General features: G+C 47.8%; 4 protein-coding genes across 5 annotated transcripts; 2 read left to right on the plus strand and 2 right to left on the minus strand.

The window, feature by feature from the left end:
* The first annotated feature begins 3 nt into the window (after positions 1 to 3).
* On the plus strand, positions 4 to 2,523 carry LOC6538884 (sphingomyelin phosphodiesterase). The gene is made up of 4 exons (XM_002099352.4): positions 4 to 1,065; positions 1,262 to 1,982; positions 2,041 to 2,190; positions 2,253 to 2,523. Exons 1-4 carry the CDS (start codon positions 29 to 31, stop codon positions 2,418 to 2,420), a joined length of 2,076 nt encoding a protein of 691 aa, XP_002099388.3. The 5' UTR covers positions 4 to 28; the 3' UTR covers positions 2,421 to 2,523.
* Positions 2,524 to 3,192: 669 nt separating this feature from the next.
* Positions 3,193 to 6,263, plus strand: LOC6538885 (sphingomyelin phosphodiesterase). Its single transcript, XM_002099353.3, has 4 exons — positions 3,193 to 3,334; positions 3,565 to 4,456; positions 5,124 to 5,991; positions 6,058 to 6,263. The coding sequence occupies exons 1-4, from the start codon at positions 3,208 to 3,210 to the stop codon at positions 6,169 to 6,171; spliced, it is 2,001 nt and encodes a 666-aa protein (XP_002099389.1). The 5' UTR covers positions 3,193 to 3,207; the 3' UTR covers positions 6,172 to 6,263.
* On the minus strand, positions 6,242 to 14,891 carry LOC6538886 (corticotropin-releasing factor-binding protein). Of its 2 annotated transcripts, none has more exons than XM_039375599.2 (8): positions 14,681 to 14,891; positions 14,436 to 14,631; positions 9,501 to 9,576; positions 7,359 to 7,675; positions 7,187 to 7,293; positions 7,016 to 7,134; positions 6,791 to 6,954; positions 6,242 to 6,731 (listed from the first exon to the last, which is right to left on the minus strand). In XM_039375599.2, exons 2-8 carry the CDS (start codon positions 14,484 to 14,486, stop codon positions 6,489 to 6,491), a joined length of 1,077 nt encoding a protein of 358 aa, XP_039231533.1. In that variant the 5' UTR covers positions 14,487 to 14,631; positions 14,681 to 14,891; the 3' UTR covers positions 6,242 to 6,488. The 2 variants fall into 2 exon arrangements, with proteins under 2 accessions (XP_039231533.1, XP_039231534.1); XM_039375600.2 differs by having other exon boundaries at positions 14,436 to 14,635.
* Positions 14,892 to 15,409: 518 nt separating this feature from the next.
* LOC6538887 lies at positions 15,410 to 16,415 on the minus strand. The gene is made up of 3 exons (XM_002099355.3): positions 15,905 to 16,415; positions 15,646 to 15,848; positions 15,410 to 15,583 (listed from the first exon to the last, which is right to left on the minus strand). Exons 1-3 carry the CDS (start codon positions 16,308 to 16,310, stop codon positions 15,437 to 15,439), a joined length of 756 nt encoding a protein of 251 aa, XP_002099391.1. The 5' UTR covers positions 16,311 to 16,415; the 3' UTR covers positions 15,410 to 15,436.
* Positions 16,416 to 16,526: the final 111 nt, after the last annotated feature.

The following is a 16,526-nucleotide window of genomic DNA, read 5'->3' on the forward strand; positions in this document are numbered from 1 at the left end:
GCTCCAGTTGCTCATCCAGTTGCGAACCATGAAGGCCATCGGAATCCTGCTGGCGATCGCCTTGGCCACCGGCTTCCTGGTGGTTTCCGCCGTTAATCTGCCCGGAGTGCCCGTGGATTTTGACCTGGACGACCACATCCTGTCCGCCATTGCGGACGATATATCCGAGCGTCTGGCCAAGGAGTACATTGCCTATCTGAAGACCGGCGTGGAGACGCCCGAGTTCTTGAAGCTCACCAATCAGCTGGCCAAGTCGCACAGCCAGAAGGATATATTCACCAGGAACATGCCCGATCTGGAGGCCAGGGACAGCTTCTTCGTGTGCGTGGCCTGTCGCTCGGTGATGCGTGTTTTAATCCGCACCATTCGCGAGGAGGAGGGCGAGCTCCATGGGGAGGATAGCTCCGTGCTGATGAAGGATTTCGCCATGGACGTGTGCCGCCGCTTGAATCTGCAAACGGAGGAGGTCTGCGAGGGATTGATCGATTCCAACCTGCCCACCGTGGAGTACATCATGCGCAATTCCGAGAGTGACTCCCAGAGCTTCTGCTCGCTCTTCATGGAGTTCAGCTTCTGCAACACCGGTAGCAATCAAGATTACAATTGGACTTTGCCTGTGGACAATACGAAAGAGACTTTGACTGCATCCAAGTCGGACACGGCCACCTTCAGTGATTCCGACATCAGGATCTGCCAGTTCTCCGATATACACCACGATCCCTACTACACTCCCGGCAGCCTGGCCACTTGTGACGAACCCATGTGCTGCCAGAGGAACAAGGAGACGGCCGAGGGTACGGAGGGCGCAGCTGGATACTGGGGCGACTACCGGGACTGCGATCTGCCCTGGCACGCCTTCGAGTCCGCCTTGGACAACGCGGTGGCCAACTCCAAGTGCGACTTTGTCTACCAGACCGGCGACATTGTGGACCACATGGTGTGGGCCACCTCCGTGGAGAAGAACACCATGGTGCTGACCAAGGTCAGTGAGCGACTCAACGCGGCCTTCGGAGATGTTCCCGTCTATCCTTGCATCGGCAACCACGAGCCTCATCCACTCAACCTGTAAGTAAGGGATCCTTGAAATCTAAATTTATCAATTGCATGAATCTTAATTTCTAATCTTTGATTATCCCGGATGTACAAGTGGACTAATAATCCTTATCTTTATTTTGCCGCTGCATAGCACCCAATAATTTATTGTGTTTTTAACTATTTTCAATTCACCGGCTTATCTATCTCGACTATTGGACTCTTGCAGCTTCAGTCCCGAGGGCGTTCCAGATGAGATCAGCACCAAGTGGCTCTACGAGCACCTGTACAACGATTGGTCCAAGTGGCTGCCGGCTGAGACCAAGGAAACGATCCTTAAGGGAGGCTACTACACGGTGGTGCCCAGGAAGGGCTTCCGTATCATCGCTCTGAACAGCAACGATTGCTATACGGACAACTTCTGGTTGTATCACAGTGGCACGGACAAGATTCCCCAGCTCCAGTGGTTCCACGACACCCTCTTGGAGGCCGAGAAGAACGGCGAGTACGTTCACGTGCTCACCCACATCCCGTCGGGCGATGGCACCTGCTGGTCCGTTTGGGCGCGCGAGTTCAATCGCTGCATCACCCGCTTCAGCTCCACGATCAGTGGCATCTTCACAGGACACTCGCACAAGGACGAGCTATTTGTGTACTACTCGGAGGACGAGGGACACGCCACCGCAGTGGCCTGGAACGGCGGTGCTGTGACCACCTACTCCAACAAGAATCCCAACTACCGGGAGTACGCCGTGAATTCGGAGACCTACACTGTGACCAACCACTGGACCTGGATCTACAACCTGACTGCTGCCAACCTGAAGCCGGATGAGCAGCCCGAGTGGTTCCTGGAGTACGAGTTCATCAAGGAGTTCACCGATGACATGAGTCCGGCCGGCATCGACAAGCTGCTCGATGAGTTCGCCGAGAATCCCGCCTTGATGAGAAAGGTTAGCTGAGCTCTTCTCAAGTATATCATCTTTATTATAATACCCCTGTTATCTCTAGTACTGGCGCTTCCGAGTGACCTCAGCAGATCCCCAGGTGAATGGAGGCTGTGATCGCACCTGCTTGGCAGGATCTCTTTGCCGTGCGGCTGTCACCATCAATTCCCAGCGAGGACGCTGCGAGGAGCTCCGTGAGAAGTTGTTTGCCGCGGTAAGTTAACTTTCTACCTAAATACCCGGATCCACAACTAACTGATGATTCTCTTTCCGCAGCTGGACAATGAGGAAAGCACATCGTCGGGCGGCGGTGAAGCCACCACTCCAAGTCCCAGCACCCCAGGTGATAACGACGACGACAACGGCGGAGGAGCCTCCGCTTTGGGACTGCTCAGCATCAGCTCCTTGCTGGCCATAGTCCTGTCCATCCGCCTAGCTTTGTAGTGATCCTCATTTGTACCCCCTAAGTTATATAAACCATTCGATTCCATTCTAAAAATGGCCCCTCTCAAGTGGCAAATAGAAGTATGCGCTTATCCCTATCGTAGCTAATCTATTGATTTTTGTTGAGGGACTTTGCTTTTCAGCCGGTTTCGTTATCACGTTAATGGCGATTAGGCGAAATTGGCTTATTAAACCGTGCTGGCCATAAAACAAGCAGCTGGCACCACTATTTTGCTGAATATTGAACTACGGATAAGTGTAAACACGTGCACACGATCCAATTTACGACACCTCGATTATGGCAAGAATCGTGATCAAATGGTGAGGATCATGCCATAATCTGACTCACTATGGGTTGCACTTAAAAAAATAAACTCTGTAAAATGTTTAATTTGCATCTTATAAGCCTAGTAAGCAACTTGTATTGTAATAAGCTTAAATAAATAAGAATGTTACCTAATGAGATCTTTGGCTAGCTTGAAGTCAGGTGTATCAGTAGTACCAATGGAAAAGATGCTTCCGGTCTTCTTCAAGTCACTTATAGTATATACTCCTTACCAAAATCTCCTTTATAATACTAAATGTACTTGGTAGTTTAGCTGTGAGATATCATCCCATTCGATAAGTGGTCGAGCTATTAGCAGCTTAAGAAGGCTGTTTCCGAACTTCAGTTGGTATGGGAATTTCGCTGTGCGATATCATCGCATCTGATAAGTGGCCAAGCTGATAGCGGTGATGTGAAGCTATAAGTAAGGGGCTCGACTTGAATCCCCTAAGCAGTCTCGCCATGAAGTTGATCCGGAGCACAACTCTTTTGGGCGTCGGCATTTTACTCGTCGGATGCGGGGCGTTCAGCCTGCCCACCGCCTTCGATGTCCTCACCGAGGAGCAGCGCACCACATCCCTGGTGTCAGGTGGGTTAATGATTCTAGCAAGGATTATGTAAAACCTTTTCAGCTTAGGCCTTTAAGCAGTGATAACCGCGGTATCAATAAACTCATTCCAAGTTGAAACGCCTATCAATACATGAATGGTGTGGATCAGATACTTAATGCGTCCAAATGTTTGCTGTTTTTGAAATGATAATCCAGCTGACAGCTTGAAGTGCGCCCATTGACAACCGTGATTGTTTGGTTTTTTGCAGCCAGCATAGCGGAAGAGATAAGCCGCGAGTACCTGAAGTACCACCGGACTGGCATCGAGACGGAGAGGCTACAGCAGCTGGGCAAGGATATCCGGAGTAGTCACAGCAAGAAGGCCATATTCACGGAATCCATGGCCGATCTGACCTCAGCGGATCAGTTCTTTGCCTGCACCCTGTGCAGATCCACCATCAATGTGTTTGCTCGCACTTTCACCGAGGGCGAACTGAGTGGTCCGGAGCGGGAGGATGAGGCGAAGAGCTTGTTGCTGGGAATGTGTGACTACTTTGCGGTTAGCACCCAGGAGGTGTGCTCTGGATTGTTCGATCTCAACTGGCCCATTTTCGACTTCATTCTGAACGAAACGGTGGCCAAGTCGAACACCTTCTGCAGCATGCTGCCCATTGCCATATGTCAGGTGCAACAGGACGAGTACAATCTCACTCTGACCATCCAAGGAGACCTGCCCAAGGAATCCAATTCCAACCTGCCCGCCAAGAGCGCCGAGGATATTCTCATCCTGCACCTGACCGACATCCACTACGATCCCGAGTACGCCGAGGGCAGCAACGCCGTTTGCGATGAGCCCATGTGCTGCCGGAATCCCTTGACCACTGGATCTGATTCCACGGCAGCTGCTGGCTTCTGGTCGGATTACCGTGACTGTGATTGCCCCAAGCGGCTCATCCTGAGTGCCTTTGAGCACATCAAGGACAACCACAAGATCGAGTGGATATATCACACTGGCGACGTGCCGCCCCACAACGTGTGGTCCACCACCAAGCAGGGCAACCTGGACATGTTGTCCGAAATCGACCAACTGCTGGCCCAGTACTTCCCGGACACGCCCATCTACCCCTGTCTTGGAAACCACGAGCCCCATCCAGCGAATGTGTGAGTACCCTGAGTAGCCTGAGTACCCGTAATTTGCGGTCCATCAACTTTATTAAGCTAATCACCTAGCAGGGAAAACTTCAAAGCAGCGAATCCGCAAGCGCCTCGAATTAGGGCAATACATTACTTCTCGATAATAATACGATGTGACTAGTATTAATTCCGACCCAAAAAACCAAAAAATGTTGAATCCTGCTCATTTTTAAAGGACTTTTATATAGTCACCACAAATGCTAGCACTCCTGAAATTTAAAAAACAGTTGGAGGTCATTGGAAAGCCATTTTATGGGTATTGTTTAAAAACTTATAAAATTATACCACTGCTATTTAGATAAACTTCAATTAAGGGTACTTCTGTTTGCCGCTACTAAGGTCTCTTAAATGCGGAACAATTATGGTTTTCGAACTTCTGTATTTTCCGCTTAGATAAGGTTTATTGCAATAATTGGCCACAATGGTAACCCCCTGGAAACCCATAAAATGTCTTTAGGTGCCAATAGTAAATGTTTACAATGGCTAATTGGGAAAATTGAAAATGCTATCCTAAAAATAATCCACTCAGGTTTCAAGTGATCGGTTTTAAAGCGATTCCTGGTCAGTAATAGGTGCCTAGTAGATGCTGGATCATTTTTAAATCTAAAATCTATATCATAATCCTTTTCTGCAGTTTCGGCAACGACGAGATACCCAGCGCCCTGAAGGTGGACTGGCTCTATGAGCACGTGTGGAGCTTGTGGTCCAAGTGGCTGCCCGCCGAGGCGGAGACGACTGTTCTACGTGGAGGTTACTACACCGCAGCCCCGAGCAAAGGACACAGGATTGTGGCGCTGAACAGCATGGACTGCTACCTGTACAACTGGTGGTTGTTCTACAATGCCACCTTGATTCAGGAGCAGCTGCAGTGGTTCCACGACACTCTGCTGTCGGCTGAGGAGGCGGGAGAATCGGTCCACATTCTGAGCCATATTCCCGCTGGTGATGGAGACTGCTGGAGCAACTGGGCTCAGGAATACAACAGGGTTCTCAGCCGATTCAATGGCATCATCACTGGCGTCTTCAGTGGTCACACCCACAAGGACGAGATGAATCTGCATTACTCAGAGGACGGCTATGCCACGGTGGTCAACTGGAATGGCGGCAGTCTGACCACCTACTCCAACAAGAATCCCAACTACCGGCTGTACGAACTCAGCCCAGAGAACTGGCAGGTCCTGGATCACCACACCTACACATTCAACCTGACGGAGGCCAATCTGACGCCCGAGCAGCAGCCCAAGTGGCAGCTGGAGTACCAGTTCACCAAGGAGTACACCGAGGATACGAGTCCCGCGGGTATCGATCGCCTGCTGGTGCAAATGGCCGAGAAACCCGCGTTGCTTAGGAAGTTCTGGCAGAACAAGTTCACCAACTCCGATCCCAAGTTGGCCGAGGGCTGTGACAACGCCTGTCTGAGCAAGACAATCTGCAGGATAGCCACCAGTAACTACCAGGAGCGCACTCGCTGCAAGGAACTGCAGGCCATCCTGGCTGAGAGCGTGAGTACCTTATGGGATTCCCTTCTTATCTAACCACTTACCACTTATCGCCAATCCCACTTTCAGTTGGAAAATGACCCGGATACGGATGATAACGACGGAGGTGGAGCAGCTGGACTAACTGCCCTCAGTTTGGCCTCCTTGCTGGCGCTTCTGGCTGCAGCCAAAGTACTTGGTTAAACCTTATCCTAACCCCTTCTATTCTTAACCCAAACACCACAAAGAGATCCGAAAATAAACACACACACTCTTCTTGTAGTCAACACTCAGAATGTTTGATATACATGTATATATATATATATATATATTACCTAAGATGCCTCTCGGGTAGCGAATACTTTGCGAATTAGCTGGATTAAGTTAAGAGTTAAGTTTAACCACTACGATGGAGTCCGGGGAGGAGTCGTCCAATGCTCTGGGCATCTTTGTTTCATCATTTTTTTTACAAACATGTACATTTTTTTGGACAGTGTCCCAGTGTCTCGCCGAAAGCGAACTTAGAGCGCACAGATGAGCGTGGCGATCTCCATGTCCGGCACATCGGCCTTGCGCAGGACAATGGCCGCCTGGTTCTGGTAGCGACCGGAGGACACCAGCCGCACGGTGCTCACGCCACAGAAGATGGCCTGCTCGGGACCCAGGTCACTGGAGGCGCCGCACACGGCACTGGCCAGTTCCATTCCAATGGCGTCCAGACCGGCGGATCCTCCGATCTCCAAGCGATCGCTGGGCAATTGACACTGTTTGGAAGAGAGGATGTTAGCTGGGCTGAATGGGCTCACTCAAGGGCTGTACCCACATCGTAGTTAACCTTTGGCTGGGCACGCACACTCTTGCCGCCAATCCTCAAGCTGGCTAGAGAAACCACGGCCGGAAAGAGCGCCGAGATGGTGCAGTTGCGAGCCTGGCCAAAGTTGCTCATCTTGTACATGGCGGCCGTGTTCTGGACCAAAACGTTGCAGGCTAAAATCGGGAGAAATACTTTCTCTTTGCACATTATATTATTAAGAAATGTAGGACTTACGTTGCGTGATCTTGTGGAACCGCACATTGGCCACAAAGGAGCCGCGCACTGGAATTCGGTACTGGAGCAAAGCGGCATTCTGGCTCGAACGGAAGAACTTCTTGTTGCTAACTCGTGGCCTGCACAAAAAATGTGATTAGGTCATGGAAGGATATAAATACAAAGTCCCACCATTGTCTGTAGTTGTTGCAGAACTCGTAAACCCGCTCCTCCAGCGGCCGATGGTGATCCTTAATGCCCGGAAAGTACTCGCCATTCAGCTCCCAGCCGTCGACAAACTATCGTGTAAAGTGCGTCACACTTGGGCATAAATTTAGTGGCCCTCCGGGTAAGGAGCACTTACCGCCATTAGGGCTCCTGTCTCGCAGTTCGCATCGTAGTGCTTCATTGTAATCTCCACAATCGTGTCTGGCTCCCCCATCACATACAGTCCGCAGACCTCGGGCTGCAGTTCCTGGACATCTGCTGCCGTTCCAGCTCCTGCTCCTGCTCCTCCTCCTCCTCCTGATGCTGCTGCTCCTTCCCCCGGAACTACTCCCATGCCAGCTGCTCCTGCCGCCTCCAGTTCGAGCAGAACGGCCTCCCGGTTGAGGGCCGAGTTCAGGGGGTTGAGCTTCTTGAAGATGTAGTCACCTGCCTCGGAGGCCACATGCATGCAATCTGCGGTGAAGGGGTGAAGGAAGTTAATGGCTCAGCACTGGGGGAAATTAGTTGTTACTACTCTTAGTCGGGGAAAGCAGTTATTTATATGTATAAGCTTCAATTGCAAACATTAATTGCAGTGCAACCAATGCACTGAATGCCTTCGAGCAGCACAGCCCACGACCGAATCCAAAACCGAAACCGAAACCAATTTGTCTTGGCCAATTTCGACGATACCCTGGATTAGGGGTGGGCTATTGAAATCCCCTTTGATTGTATGATGGCTCCTGGGCAACAATTAATTTATCATGCGCATCCACTTAATGCCGGCCATAGTTGGCTGATTTATGGCCGGCATTATTAGCCAGTGGGTCACCCACTCATACGATTTTTATGACCTCTCTGTGGTTCGGTGGTTGTGTGGCATCCAGCAAACCGGGTCGAAAAACAATTAAACTGCTATTTGACTTATTTTTTGCTCCACTCTTGGCATGCATGTCACATACTTGGAGTGTCCTCGTGTGGGCTTTTTTGTGGGATGTACGCGTACGTGAATCCCTTGATGGGGATTGTGGTCCTGGAAGGATGGGAAACAAAGTGGATGAAGGGCACTTGGCACTCCTGGCACTTGGCGCCAATTTGTTTATGACACTCGCTAATTGCCATCAACTGGCGGCTTTTTGGCCTCTCAACATATCTATATATCAATACCATTTCAGCACACAATAAAACAGCTCTATTCATAAGTAATTAGGCATTATGATTAAATAATAGCACGCAAAGTGGCTGGTAGTTAATAAATAATCATAAACTATTAAGCTGCTTATTGCGAGTAGAATTTAATTACCTATTGCTTTTAGTTTTTCTTTTTTTGCGGAAAGCTTTGATTTTTAATACAACAATTTTCCCGGAAGCCTTTCAATTATTTCGAATAGCATGTTGAACTTTTGTTCATAATTGTAACTTTTTCCATAACTGCAAAATATCTAGGCGACCTGAAGTCCTTTTTGTTTAACCCCCGGATTAAAGTGGCATTCATTTGTCCTTCGAAATTGTATAGCTATTTCTGGAAGTGACGTCATTAAGCTGACCCACCCCCTCCCCCCAACAACCGCCACTCTCCCCAAGTGAACGTTGTCCTGACTATAAATAAAAGCAATTATAAATCGGCAGTGGCACAGATCTGTTGATGTTTCACCTGATTCCGGGATTGTGAGACTGATGCAACTTTCCATTTATTCGAACTTGCGACAGGCGGTTGCTCTGGCGATGGGATTTTCCCCAGGGAGTTGGGGAGGGGGGGGAAATGGGTGGAAAATCTGGGTGGTTGGGTGGCAGTGGGATTAGGTCAATTGAAGTTGGCACGAGTTGCTGCCAGTACGTTGAGCACTGAAATTTATTAAGTTTTCGTTCGCAGAAATCACAATTTCTCAGGTCTCACTGGCCATCGCATCGAGTGGCCACAAGTTTGTAATCTTTCATTTCCATTTGGGCAGTTTGGGTCAGTTTGGCCCATGGCCAAAGGGGGGGTGAACAATGAAAAGTGGAGTGCACTTTGATTTGAATTTTAATGGGCAATACATTCGGGTTGCTTGGCTATACAAATTGCGCATACGCCCCGTGTTCCCAGGCATGGCATGGAATATTACAAGAAGCGCTCGCAACTTATGCAGAAATCAATTTGAGAGACAAGTAAACAAGGTTTAGAAAGCGCCTTAAACTTGTCGCTGCCGCCAAAGTGCATTTTCCATTTTCCGCCGAGGGCACTTGACTAAAAAGTTTTCCACCCCCCCCTTTTCCCTTTTCCCCCTTTTCCATGCCGCGCATGAGAATCGTAACTTACCTGAGACCGTGTGCACATTGTGCGGCACCGCAGGGTTGGGGAAAAGCTCAAAGGACCGCTTCACACTGGGCCAGGCCTGAAAGGGAAAAAATGGCAGGGAAATTAAGGGCATGCACTGTGCAAAAGGCGGGCTTAAATATTCCATCTATGATATATTAAAATGCTTTGCAAATATTACAAACTATTTTAAACTTAAGGCTTGGCAATGTTTAATTTGAAGTGGAGCATCCTTCCTGACGGAAAGAGAGCTGCCTCCTGCTCCACACAATCCGCACAAAGGAGATACATCCAGACCAGGAGAGGGGTCAGCGCGGGCGGGGGGGCCAAAGGATCAGCGGGATGTCCTTGGCGGCTAATGTCCGCCGACTTCTGTAGTTGTTTCGCGAAAGAAAGAAAGCATCGCGGGGGGCAGCTAATGCGGCACTTAGGGCTCAGTCCACAATGCAACTGCAGAGGAGTGGAGAGGACTGGCCAGGATGTGGCCAGGATGTGGCCAGGATGTGGGGGACGAGAGGTCAGCCGGGCAGAGGACAATAGCCGGTTTTAATTAAACTACCACACACGATTCTCCAATAAACAGAAATCGAGCAGATGACGCCCAGGACGTGCTCGTCCATAAGGATATATATATATATATATATTACGAGGGAGCTGGGCAAATTTTAAGCATGACAAATCGGGCGCAAAAGTTAAAAGTTTTTATTAACAAAAACGCCACTCAGCCTACGAGCCAGATTTTTTTTACACCCCGCTATTTTCCTTTTTATGATTGATTAGTGGTAACTTTTTTTTTCAGATTTTCCCGTTAATTGAAATCGCACCCAGACCGCTGGGAAATTGATAAATGGTGACGCATTGGCCGCGTACCGAAATAATTGCGCTAAGGCCAAAAAGTTTTGGCTTTCGTTATTCGGCTTTTGGGACATTTGTTTGCGCAACACTCGAGCTTTGGCTTTAACGAGTCGCCGTTGCGTTATGGAACTGTCAATTAGTGGCGGTTTGTGCCACAGCAAAGCAACTTTAATCCCCGGTCCCGGGGAAGATTCCAAGTCAGGGAGGATTGCCAGCCTGACGTCACAAATCTTTCAGCTTCAGATTCGAAGGATAAACTGTCAACAGGCTGTAAATAAATAATAAACATGATCCCTTTGAAAACACACTTGGCAGCGGCCTGATTTGCATAATCACAATGCTGCCATCGGAATTTCGGATTCGAGGGACTCGAGAACTGCGCCAGTGTGGGCGAAAATCACACTGGACGCCTTTATGTCAAACTAAGCGAATCGCAGGATGCGCCAGCTGCTCCATCAAAAGGACCTGCGCCCCATTGGGACCATTGGGCCGCCATCGAAAAGTTGCCACGGCGATTGAAGGACTCGATTCAAAGTAGCTGAAACTTCTGTGGGCGGCAAAAATAGAAAAGTTCTATGGGCATTGTGACAATCCTGGAAAGAAACCCGTTGAGTTGAAGTCCTTTCCCCTGCTTCACCTCTATTGAACTTGCATTCCTGCATTTATGTGCTATTGAATGGTGGGCTTTTATTAGCACAACTCTTCAAATTATATGGCATTGCAAAAATAACTTTCTCTCATAATTGAGTGATTCCTGTATTCTGAATTTCCTTATCTGACAGCTGACATTATCATTTAAATAAACCATTTAAACTTGTTGTTGAAATAATTAGGAATTCTTTTATATTTTCAAAGTCATGCCTGGAATGCCTAAGACAACCGCTTAAAAAATGCCGCCATTAAAAAACAGGAATATTCAATTAGTTTTCACTTTGGCTCATTCTAATTTGGATTTTTGGCAGCTAGGAGGTCGCGTGATTTGATTAATGAACCCATTGTTCCTTTGCTGAATCCAGTACTTTTTCGGCATTATTCATTATTCGGGAAACAGGAAGGGCAGGAATTAGCACCCAAGGTTAGGCGTTAGACGTCAAATTCCTTTGTTGCCATCACCTCAGCTCCAGGAAACCCGCTAATTAGCAAAGGATATGCGAATCAGGTCCTCACATGCCACTTAAGATGCCAGAAATATTTGTGAGTTGATTAAAAGTTCGCAATTTTGCTGGCGGAAGGAAGCACCTGACAAAATTGGAATCCTTTTTCGGGGCCCAGGTAAATATTGACTTTTGGCATCGCGAGAATCTGGCTGGAGATCCGGTGGTAATCCTACAGCTAAAGCAAACACTTGCAATCGGTGGGGGATTCTTCGGTGGCGGAATGACTAAGTTATGAGACGGCTTCAAAGGAGGCGGCTTTAAGAAGGACGCGATACTTGCCGCCTTTCTGGCCATGAATAAGTGATGCACTCGCCGGTGTCCGGCGGAGCAACAGGCTGCCAGTCGATGACCATAAAATATTCAGACTTCTTTATGGCCGGCGTTAATTTCACTCGAGAAGTCGTCGTCCTGAAAGGATTCGTCTGACTGAGGGATGCTGGCTCAAGTATGCACATAATGCCGGATGCTTAAGAATATGGCCAACTAAGCGCGGCTCAAGTCGGAACTAAGTCAAATGAATGGCCACGAAATGAAGAATATACGAGTCCCTGGAGGCTTCAAAACAGAAGAGCATCCTGGTGAAGCGAAATGGCTTAATTATGACCCTTTCCCCTCATTTATTTGCCATCTAAAAAATGGCCTTATTTGCGTCAGCAACTCATTCAACTCGGCGATTCAAAGTTAAGCTCGGCGTTTGTCAGAGCTCATAGTCATCATGTGAAAATCCAGGGATTAACATTGGAAGCCGCAAATGAATTCGATTACGCATACGCACTGTTGAACGCCGAACACCGAACGTTGTTATTGGCTGTAATTACTTAATTAATTTCGCGCCACCGCAAATGAACTGTGAACCGCAGTTTGGCAAAAAAAAGCGTTATTCTGATACTGCCATTTTGACGTCATGTCTTCGCCTTGGAGCTGCTCACGTATGAGCTGCAATGTCATATGAAGAGGGAAATTCGAGTGCTGCCACGGCGGAAATTAGTTCTGCCTTAAATGCCTTGGCTACATCCTCCTCCTCGATTTATGTCGAACATATTGCATTCGAGATTTATGCACGAGTTCTGCCCGAACGGAATTGAATAGATGGCATAAATTTCGCGCAACTGCTGCTACATGATGAATGAAATTTATGGAAATTAGAGGGCTCCCATACGATATGAGACCTTCGAAAGCAGACGCAATTACAGCTCACAAAGGATGGCGAACAATATAGGGGTGGCTATCTAATCTTGATCTCAGAGTGCCAAAATATTGTTGCATACTTCAAGGCGCTTCAAGTTCATAAGGGAACTCCCTTGTGAGTGTCTGAGTGTGTAAGTGTGTAGGTATCCATGTTCGGAAAGTGAGTAGAACAAAGCACAAGCCCCTAAGCACCCAATTTGTGGCAGTTGCAATTAGGGGTCACCTCTGAACGCTTAAGCTTATCTTTCCATGTCATACCGCTCTACAACTCAGTTTCCCTCTGTTGCATCCGATGACATTCATGTTTTAATTGTTGTCGTTCTCACATGTTGCCAGAGTGAAAAACGAAGCTCCACGGGTGGAAATAGAGGAAAAGCGGGAAAAACGGGGAAAAACGGGGAAAAACAGGAAAATGCGGGCGGAAATGGGACAGCAGGGGTGTGGCTGTCATGTCCTGGCTTAAATGGCTGTAAAGTGCCAAAGCGTCGGTGTCAACATTAAGCGCACATCAAGTGCAGGACTCTCAGGCAATCGAGCAGGATGTGGATTTGCAGTGGTGACAGAAGGGTAGGGGGGTGTGAAGGGGGAGTGTTGAAAATCTCGTCCATGTCTAAAGTGAGTGACCACGAAAGGAATGAGTCAGTTGCAGTTTCATTGCCTTCGATTCGCTGGTTTTTCCGCCCATGACTGTTTGGTTTTTGCCACCGCCCACGGCTCACAGGCAGGTGCGAAATTTACATTTACATTTATCCTTGGCCAGTGAAGTGGATTCGCAACGTCCTGGCTTCACGACTCTGAACCCACAAAGTTGCCATTAAGCAAACGTATCGCAGGTTCTTCATGGTTGATGGATGGCAGGTAGCAGGAGTGAACCTGAGTGAAAAATAGAACCTTAATCGTCCAGCACTTGCCAATATTTTCATATCCAAATGCCTTCCGTCTTTGGCAGGCTAACATGACAAATGTTTATTCTCTTTGCATGTGTTACTTTCGCACATTATACTGTTTTCCACTTCTGATCGCCAGAAAATGAATTACTTGCCTAAGGCAAACTTACATTACGCACAGATGCATCATATTTCAGTGCTGTTCTACTGAAATAAAATTCCTGAAAATATTTTTCCGTGCCATTACCCTTTTTGAATTAATCCCAACGACGCCTCTGAAAAGATGGATTCGATTGGGTATTTTAGTAGCTGCTATCTTATCTGTCTTGGAGGAGTCTCAATCATAATTAGCACGAGTTCTATTTTTGTTGCGACTGCAAGCAAATGTCACGGCAACTTTTCCACTGATTGGACCATTACCAAATCGCATTAGATATTCATTTGCGACGGGCCGCAACTATGACCCGCTGACCCTCTGACCCGCTTGGACTTTCATAAATTGATTACTAACTAGAGTTTGCAACGTGAACCTAATGAAGGTAATCAGTTGTAGCATAAGCCGGAGCTGAAAGGCTGCCAAAAAGTTTGGCAATAACGCCGACAGCTAGAATCAATCAATCTGGCCAAAAAAATCTGGGCCAAGGGAAATTAGATCAAGTCATTAGAGCAACGGGGAAACAAAAGTTGGCCCAACTTGTTGATCGAATTACAGGGAGTTACACGCGTGACTTTGTCATCAACTAATACACAGGGAATAAAAAGGATATTCTTGTGTTCACTTTGGAATGCTACAGCACTATTTAGAAATATATATAAGTGGCTATAAGTATTTATTCTGTGTTACAACTCACCTGAACGCCCAGCACAATCATGGAGAAATAGAGATAGACAACCAACTTCATCGCGATTTTCGATTGGCGAAATCTGAGGCGAAAATGGCCAATCCCCGCGGGGAGATTGAAAAACAGTTGACGAGGTTTGAGGCGACTTTTCAATTAACCCTCGAGTTCCGGTGCGCCTTTTTCTTTTGATCCTGTGACCGCCTGACTGCCTGACCGTTGCTTAGAGATTAGAGATTAGAGCAGGAATCACGCACCCAATAACTTCATTAGAGCGTGGAATTAGCGACGGAGGCACGCGATGCGATGCTTGCTGGGCACACGTTGCGTATACTTGATGCGGGTTTGAAATTGCGCCGGGGAAACCGATTTAAGTTTCACAGGGTAAAAGAAACCAAGAAACCGTTGCAGGACGAAAACAAGGACGATGCGTCTACGCTGCCGCTCGACGACCGAGTGTTGGTCCTTATCAGCGCCGCATTTCCTTTTATAGCCAGTCGTCCTTGCCGAACTCACAGTTTTTTATAAACTTTTCTTTCGGGGTTTTTCCTTGATTTTTACATGCTTTATCTTTGTGTGTCTATGAAGTTAAGGCTTTATATTTTCCGTAAAGAATTTTCTCTATATTTTTTCCCTGCTTTAATATTATTATTATTTCGCTTCGATTTTCACTGCATTTTTGAAATACTTGCCGCTGTTTGGTTACTCACCACCATCAGCTTTTCCGGTGAATTTTCCGACGAGCATTGCCAACAGAAATAGCTGGGAAAAGCTTAGGTGGAAAGCTCTTTCAAATGAAAGTGCGACTTTATTTGAAAATGTATCTTAGAAAATACAACCCTATTCTTAATTTAAAACGGAACTTACAATGTGCTCTTTTTGTGTCTAAACTATTTGATATAATTCTTTAATGATATTATCTTATTTATGCATTTTTCAATTGAATTAACAACATTTTTTCCTATATAAACATTTAAGTGGTCTACTTTAATTCAGGTTCTAGTTTCAAATCCCTACTTCAAGCCCATGTCCAAAGTGGGGGCCACAGCCACGGGAATAGGCACATTTCTGGGATGACTCACATCCCCCCGGTCGTAGTAACCTCCCAAGTGCTCTCCCGGCACGTGGTACAGTCCATAGTGCAATCCATTGTTGGCCACCTGTTGGTGCATAGGAAACAGTGATCAAGTAGAGGTTTCCCAATACCCTGCCACCCACTTACCCTCTTTAGGCCATTAATGGAGGCTAGGAGCAGGGCCATCTTGGCCAGCAGCAGAGCTTTGCCACTCACTATGGAGAGCATTTGGAAGCCCATGGGTACCAGGATGGCTCCCAAGGCAGTCACTCCAAACATCATGGTTATGATCATGTTATAGCGATGTCTTCTTAGCCGGGCACTGCCCACAGGATCGGTGCTAGAAGCCTCTGAGAAATGGTCCATCAATGAATGATGAATGAGGTATAAGTTAACCAGAACCCACCACTACTTAGATATCGCTCCGTCAGCTTGCCCAAGTTCACCTGCAGGGTGTGGGTGGTCAGGCCCTTGGCCAAGCTCACTGCCAGTTGATCGAACCAGGTTAGGTGCTTCAAATCCTTTCGTTCATCTTCGGGTCGTGTAATATTCGGAGCGGACACCAGGCGAACGCCATCGTAAATAGAAATCTCTGGGGACGACATAATGCCCTCGAAGATGTGCAAGCTTCTGGCGCGGAAACAAGACCACAGACTTTGCTGCACTCCAGACCGATAGCAGTCTCGCAGATCAGTGCGCAGCTTCTTCAGCTGCGATATCCATGATTTGTCCGCCTGATCCTCGCCAGCCGCGCACCGATCACCGAGGATCACGCCAAGTAGGAATATAAACAGAACCGACGGTGCTCGCATTGTTCGCCCTTCGAAAGCCAAAATGAAACTGCATCCAATGAGCCGCCAACGATGCGGTTTTTATAACCCACTGCTGACCAGTGATCGGCGACCGATCTCGTCCAGTGCACCCGGTCATTGGGGCACCAGTGGAAACCCTCTTCTGGCATCCCTAACGGTTTTTTATTTAGCGGTCATGGTCGGGAGACAGCATTGTTGGTGACTTCGAAACCGAGT

This window comes from Drosophila yakuba, chromosome 3R (genome assembly GCF_016746365.2).
Source record: "Drosophila yakuba strain Tai18E2 chromosome 3R, Prin_Dyak_Tai18E2_2.1, whole genome shotgun sequence".
In the NCBI taxonomy this organism is placed as follows: Eukaryota; Metazoa; Arthropoda; class Insecta; order Diptera; family Drosophilidae; genus Drosophila; species Drosophila yakuba.

Coding starts and splice junctions, on each gene's coding strand:
- LOC6538886 (XM_039375599.2), bottom strand. CDS start 14,486: ATGAAGTTGGTTGTCTATCTCTATTTCTCCATGATTGTGCTGGGCGTT. Junction 7,294..7,358: donor AGACAGGAGCCCTAATGGCG/GTAAGTGCTCCT, acceptor TTTACACGATAG/TTTGTCGACGGCTGGGAGCT. Junction 6,955..7,015: donor GTTCCACAAGATCACGCAAC/GTAAGTCCTACA, acceptor TCCCGATTTTAG/CCTGCAACGTTTTGGTCCAG.
- LOC6538887 (XM_002099355.3), bottom strand. CDS start 16,310: ATGCGAGCACCGTCGGTTCTGTTTATATTCCTACTTGGCGTGATCCTC. Junction 15,849..15,904: donor GGAGCGATATCTAAGTAGTG/GTGGGTTCTGGT, acceptor ACCATTTCTCAG/AGGCTTCTAGCACCGATCCT. Junction 15,584..15,645: donor CCATTAATGGCCTAAAGAGG/GTAAGTGGGTGG, acceptor ATGCACCAACAG/GTGGCCAACAATGGATTGCA.
- LOC6538885 (XM_002099353.3), top strand. CDS start 3,208: ATGAAGTTGATCCGGAGCACAACTCTTTTGGGCGTCGGCATTTTACTC. Junction 3,335..3,564: donor CACCACATCCCTGGTGTCAG/GTGGGTTAATGA, acceptor GGTTTTTTGCAG/CCAGCATAGCGGAAGAGATA. Junction 5,992..6,057: donor AGGCCATCCTGGCTGAGAGC/GTGAGTACCTTA, acceptor TCCCACTTTCAG/TTGGAAAATGACCCGGATAC.
- LOC6538884 (XM_002099352.4), top strand. CDS start 29: ATGAAGGCCATCGGAATCCTGCTGGCGATCGCCTTGGCCACCGGCTTC. Junction 1,066..1,261: donor GAGCCTCATCCACTCAACCT/GTAAGTAAGGGA, acceptor GGACTCTTGCAG/CTTCAGTCCCGAGGGCGTTC. Junction 1,983..2,040: donor ATCCCGCCTTGATGAGAAAG/GTTAGCTGAGCT, acceptor TGTTATCTCTAG/TACTGGCGCTTCCGAGTGAC.